The sequence below is a fragment of the Helianthus annuus genome, chromosome 4, assembly GCF_002127325.2.
Source record: "Helianthus annuus cultivar XRQ/B chromosome 4, HanXRQr2.0-SUNRISE, whole genome shotgun sequence".
Lineage (NCBI taxonomy): Eukaryota > Viridiplantae > Streptophyta > Magnoliopsida > Asterales > Asteraceae > Helianthus > Helianthus annuus.
In genome coordinates, this window is record NC_035436.2 from 13,237,405 (window position 1) to 13,244,366 (window position 6,962).

At 40.8% G+C, this 6,962-nt stretch overlaps 1 protein-coding gene across 1 annotated transcript in view; it reads left to right on the plus strand.

Annotated features, from left to right (window-relative positions):
- The first annotated feature begins 302 nt into the window (after positions 1-302).
- The window catches only part of LOC110943740 (protein ENHANCED PSEUDOMONAS SUSCEPTIBILITY 1-like), a 17,494-nt gene continuing 10,834 nt past the window's right edge, over positions 303-6,962 (plus strand). Inside the window, exon 1 of the mRNA XM_035989216.1 lies at positions 303-816. Coding sequence (XP_035845109.1) covers positions 303-816 — 514 coding nt within the window. The remainder of the gene's footprint in view (positions 817-6,962) is intronic.

Consider the following 6,962-nt stretch of genomic DNA (forward strand, 5'->3'; position numbering starts at 1 on the left):
CAACAAATTTGGATGACTGACAGACCACTGAAATATCATCCTATCACCAGCAGAACCACCCAATATATTAACTCCAACAATAATGCTATGAAATTTAAAATAGTTTTGTTGTCTTAACTAACTTAAGACGTTTATTATAATAAAGATGACATCGTGAAGTTAGTTATGATTTTTTTATACTTAATGTCTAATTAAAAAACTTCCACAAATCAATACTTAATGTGCACCCAAATCAGCATAAGGACCAGCATGCACCAAACGTCCAAACTCATCAATTATCGAACAACTATCCACTTTTTTCAATGAATTCTCCAAATGTTGAAATCATTTCAGATTGCTTCATCAACCCAGAATTCGTATCAGAAGCAGCAAAGAAACCCTTTTACTTCTCACCATGGGATCTCCTCATGCTTACTGCTAACTACATTCAAACCGGTCTCCTTTTTCGCTTGCCTGAAAATCAAGATTTCTCTATAACCACCTTCTTGGATGACCTCAAAGAGTCTCTTTCCACAACACTTACTCATTTCCACCCGCTCGCCGCCCGTTTAGCCACCATAAAACACGAAAACCCGCCTTCTTTAACCGTGTTTTTGAACCCTGAGAATAGCCCCGGGGCTAGATTTATCCATTCGGCTGTTAATCTAACCGTGGATGACATCCTTATGCCCATGGACGTGCCGTTGGTTGTTCAGTCGTTTTTTGTTCATCATCAAGCTGTCAATAACGACGGTCACCAACTCTCGTTACTGTCAGTAAAAGTGACAAAACTTGTAGACGCTATCTTTATAGGATGCTCCATCAACCATATTGTAGGTCCCTTTTCTCGGAGGATCGAGAACAAACCTAAACCTTGTTATACTAACCCACTAGCAAGTGCGGAATCCAAGCTAGTAGGCAAACCGGGATGAAGCAAGTAGAGAAACAAGCACACAAGATTTCACCGATTAACACCACTGTATTAATACGTATGAAGGTTTACGGTTACAAGCACAATGTTTACAAAACCAAAGATGTAAACTCTCAAGTGTGTGTGTGTGTTTCCAGCAGAATGCTCTCAAGCTTTCAGTCTCTTGTCTGTGTGCATCTACTGAGTGTCACACTAAACCACAACACACTGCATGGATATATATACCCATACACAGCAGGTCCTGTCCGAAGGATCCGATAGATGGTCCGAAGGATCATCTATCGATGACAGCAAGCTCGAAAGATCAGCATGGACCTCGAAGGATCATCCTTCGAGGTCTAATGGTCGAACCATGGTCGAACCATATCTTTCGAGCACCTCGAAGGATCAACATTATCCTTCGAGGTTATCCTTCGAGACAGACATTTATCTTTCTAACTGTTTGACCAAGTCAATCCGGAGGATGGTTGACTTAGTCAATTTACAGACTTAGGACATCGTTTACATACAGACCGAATACAGACAAAGTACAGACACAAGTGCACCAACAAACTCCCCCTTGGCTGTAGCTTTGTCTTTATCTTCTATAGTTGTAGACTCGTCTCGAACTTCGACGGTCTTTGGTCTTCGAGTTACCAAAACTCTGATGTCCTTTCAAGTCTTCAATGTCGGAGGATCTTCAAAGTCTTCACGTCTTGAAAGCAGAGAGTGTATCAACAAACTACCCGTATCATGTAGGAAGTGTGTTGACAAACTTCCCCTTAACATAAGCTCCCCCTTGAGTTATGCTCGTGAAAGGACTTTATCTTTATGAAGTGAGATCCTTGTGGTGTTGATGATGGCCAGCGGCAACTCGATCATCTTCATCTTTTGAGCGCCTTCTCGTCGTGTCTTCATTCCAAAACTTGTCATCGACCATGTTCTCCTAGCCTTTAGAATCTGCACATGCAAGAAATCTAAACGCGTAATGAGAACAACTGCTTGAAACATAGTATAAGCAAATGACACACGAATGACCATGTCACAATCAAGCACCGTCCGACAGTTTGAAAGTTTAATAAATTTGTCAATTTAAGTTTTTAACTTTCAAAACATGCAAATTTCGACCGTTTATGAAGATTTAGTCAGTTCGGTTTTCGTTCAGGTTTCAGGCAACGAAGACTCGAGTTCCAACATCGTACGATCGAAAATAAAGTAGAAAGAAAATCTTTTTGGCTTTTACAAAGTTTATATTAAAACACACCTAAAATCTTTTTGGTATTTTTGAAAGTAAAGAAAAACAACAATTTAAAATCCTTTGAGTGTTATCAAACGACATCACCGCTAATGTCGTGCTGATATGCACCAAACGACGAAACTGTTTAAAAGAAACATACTAAAAATTAAGCAGTAAATAAATATATACAGACATTCTTTTTGCGAGTTTCGAGGGTAAGAGAATCATATCAGTGTACGGTCATGCCAAAACACTCTTGTTGTTCAGTTAGTCAATATTAAGATAAGCATCCTATAACAATTATCGGTATTGTTGTCCACTTAAGCTCAACTTATCAGATGTAATCATGGCGAGGGGATACGTTAAGGTATGATTTATACTTACCGACCGGTGTTCATCCACATCACGACACATTCCCGTATCAAGGTATGCACGAGAGTTCATCTTACCGGTGAGTATACCGATTATCATCTGTTTGATCGTATAAATTGTGAGATACTCACTTATTTTGATTTGAAAACAAGTCCTTTGTGATATAATCACTTATTGATGAGGAACTTGATTTTCGTATGCATGAGGGCACAGGTGCAAGTCCGTGAACAGGTCAGTACTTCCGTACAGCAGAGAGACGAACTTGACACCCGGATAAATGTGATATTTTATCACTTATTTGATTTGGACATGTGATTGTTTATCACTTATTGAGGTCGAATGCAGTATGAAATATGTACACGTATGTATAGTATCATGGAAGATCTAGACTTGCGTCCCCGTTATTTTTCGGTAAAAGATACAACCATGATACCCAGATGATAAGCAGCATAAAGACCGAATATCTCAGAACCTCGGCAATCTATCAAACGAAATTTCGGTACTAAGACCATATGCCAATGAATGGTTCCCACCTGGTCTTCAGTCGATTAAGATTTATATCACCCTGCACACTTTAAAATGATTGTGAGCCTACCGATACATCTTATATAGAGCTGCTTATCGTTTTTCATTTAAGGTTAAAAGAGGTTTGGATAGACCACTGATGTACTATCATTTTCTCTTTTGCTCGCCAGGAAACTCATTTTTGTTTTTCTATTGTTTTTGTGTTTTTGAAATTTTTCGATGTTTTTGTATTTTCTGAGTTTTGGATTTACTCCCCCTAAAATCAATAAACTAAGATAAATTTAAAAACACACAAGGATATTTACAAAAATGATTTTCCGATGTTGGTTTACTCTTGCTTGACCTTAATGCCATTTACCAATAATAAGAAGTCAAATCTGGATTTGTCAAAAGCTTTGGTAAATAAGTCGGCACGTTGGTCATCGGTGTGGACCTTAACAACATCGATTAGCCTTTTCTCAAAGCAATCACGTATGAAGTGATATTTGATTTCGATGTGTTTGGTCTTTGAATGCTGCACAGGATTTTTAGTGATATCTAAAGCAGCAGAATTATCAACGTATATAGGAGTAGTTAGGAATTCAAAACCGTAGTCCCGCAATTGTTGTTGGATCCAGAGAACTTGTGAACAACAACTTGAGGCAGCAATGTATTCAGCTTCGCATGTTGATGTAGCTACACACGTCTGCTTCTTGCACTGCCATGTGACTAGGCGATTTCCTAAAAACTGACATCCAGCCGTTGTGGATTTGCCGTCGATTTTACATCCGCCAAAATCAAAATCACTGAATGCGACTAAGTCAAAGTTATTATCCCTAGGATACCACAGACCGGTGTCGGGGTAAGCCTTCAAATAACGAAAAATCCTTTTGACAGCTGCAAGATGTGAGGCCTTCGGATTAACTTGATATCTGGCAAGTAGGCACGTTGGGTACATTATATCTGGCCTTGATGCTGTGAGGTACATAAGGGATCCGATCATCGCGCGATAGTATGAAGGGCTAACAGGTTCACCCTTCAAGTCAGGAGTTATTCCGTGATTAGTTGGCAATGGGGTACCAATGGGCGTTGCATCTGACATCTGGAACCGGCTCAAGATGTCTCCAACATATTTAGTCTGATGGATGAAAATCCCAGACTCCGTTTGTTGCACTTGTAGGCCCAAAAAGAAATTCATTTCCCCCATAGCACTCATCTCGAACTTATCCTGCATGATGCGCTCGAAATTCCTACACAAAACATCATTAGTAGAACCAAAAATAATATCATCAACATATACCTGTACCAGAAGAAGATCTCCATCTTGTTCTTTGATGAAGAGAGTACAATCGATAAGACCTCTTCGAAAACCGTTCTCCAGCAAATATGTAGATAAGGTTGCATACCAAGCTCGTGGCGCTTGATGAAGACCATAGAGAGCTTTGTTGAGCAACCAAACCCGATCTGGATGAACAGGATCTTCAAAACCTGGAGGCTGTTCAACATATACCTCTTCTTCAACCACACCATGTAAAAATGCACTTTTGACGTCTATCTGGTAAACCTTGAATCCTTTGAATGAGGCATAAGCCAGAAAGATCCGAATAGCTTCCAGACGTGCAACTGGTGCATAGACTTCGTTGTAGTCGATCCCTTCTATCTGACGAAAACCTTGAACGACTAAACGAGCTTTGTTCCGAATAACCACTCCACGGTCGTCTTTCTTGCATTTGAAGACCCATCGAGTGCCAATCTTCTTGTAATTCTCAGGCTTTTCAACAAGCTTCCAAACACCCAGCTTGTGAAATTGCTGTAATTCTTCCTGCATGGCTTCAACCCAAGCACTGTCTTTCAATGCTTCTTTCCACGACTTTGGTTCTTCTTGTGACACATAACACGCGAAGGACCAGTCATTTTGTTGACCAGATTCTCTTATAGCTGAATACAATCCAGCATTCCGGTTGTTTCTCAGCTGATTACGCGTCTGCACACCGCGATGGACATCTCCTATGATATTCTGCTGGGGATGGGTATCGTGAATCCTCATTTCAGGATTATCTGGCACACGAGCATTGATACCCAAATTATTCAGATTAAGATCAACAACCAACTCCACACCAGGAATGTGGGTAGAGGTGGATGCATTCCCTTCAGCAGTATCTATATTCTGCGTATGAGGTGTATCACCAGAGGCACCTTGAACAGGAGCAGCTGGAGCTGAAGATCCTTCGGCTGCGTCATGATATTCATCATCTTCAGAAGAGTCATTATAGTCAGCAGCATCTTCATAAACCTCATTTTGAACCATGTTGTTGACAGACGTAGAAGCTTGAGGGTCAACAACAATAGGTCTAACCAATGGCGAGACAGTAGCGTTGTCACTTTCCAACAACATTCGAGCCGCTGCTGATTCTTCGTCAAAGGTTGGCAGATTGAAGGAGTCAAATAGCCCATCATAATCGAACATCCACGGATCACCCGGAGCCCTAACAGGACTCGTGTACCTTTGAACCCTAACTTCACTCCATAGCTCAATCTTCTTGGTAGCTAGATTCCAAACACGAAAATTCGGAGTTGCATATCCAAGGAAGAAACCCTCGATAGCTCTTGCACCAAACTTTCCATCTGGCTCAATCATAGTACAAGGAGCACCAAACGGTTCAAGGTAAGAAAGATCCGGTTTCCTTCTCTGAAGGAGTTCGAAACAAGTCTTGCCATGTCTCTTAACTGTAAGAACTCTGTTCAACGTGTAGCAAGCAGCTGATACAGCCTCTCCCCAGAATTGAATAGGGAGTTCCGACTCTACTAACATTGTTCTTGCAGTTTCTATAATAGTCCGATTCTTCCTCTCAGCGACACCATTTTGTTGTGGAGTATAACGAGAACTGTACTCATGAAGAATGCCTTTAGAAGTACAAAACTCATCCATAACTTGATTCTTGAATTCAGTTCCATTGTCGCTTCGGATCCTTTTCACTTTCAACGTATAGAGATTTTCCAACATTGTAAGAAGATCCTTGAGGATGCCAGGAGTTTCACTCTTGTGTGCCATAAAAGATACCCAAGAAAATCTAGAGTAGTCCATCAGTAACTACTAAACAATAAGCATCACCAAACGTTGTCTTGTGCTTCATAGGTCCAAAAAGGTCCATATGAAGACGTTCGAGAGGCATGCTGACAGTGTTGATTTTCTTCAAAGGGTGAGACTTCTTTGTTTGCTTCCCCTTTTGGCACGAGACACAGATATCTTGTAAATGAAAACTTCTTACAGGCACGCCATTCACAAGATTATTCTTCACCAAATGGTTCATCTTTCTCAAGTGAATGTGTCCCATTCTTCTATGCCAAGATATAGACTCCTTTTCTGTGGCTTTTGAGACAAAACAAGTAACTTGTGCAGATGTTGTAATCGCCTGGCTCATGTCGAGAATATAAAGATCATTAACTCTCGGAGCCGATAAGAGAATCCATTCTTGTGGAATTTTGAATCCAGGTTTCAGCACATAGCAGCCAGCGTCATCAAAAATCACTGAGAACTTTTTATCGCAGATTTGCGACACACTGAGAAGATTGTGATCAATTTGCTTCACATATTGATCTTATCAAAGCACACGATTACCATTGGAGTATTTCCTTCTCCAGTGATGTACCCACCTTTATCACCCGCAAAAGCAACATACCCTCCTCTAATATTTTCTCACGTCTAAGGAGCCGTAAGTCGCCAGTCATGTGCCTGGATGCTCCACTATCAACAATCCAATGACTATTAATAGTTCCTCCTAGAACATCCTGCACATGTTTTCAAATAAACACATCAGTTGAGAAGGGGACCCAAGCCTTAGTGGTCTTGGGTCGTCCCTTGGCATCACGAACGTAAGCTCTTCTCTTGATAGGTTTTTCAAGAACAACTGCTCCCCCTGAATTGTCACCCGACTTTAGGTAACCAAGTTTGTCTGTGCT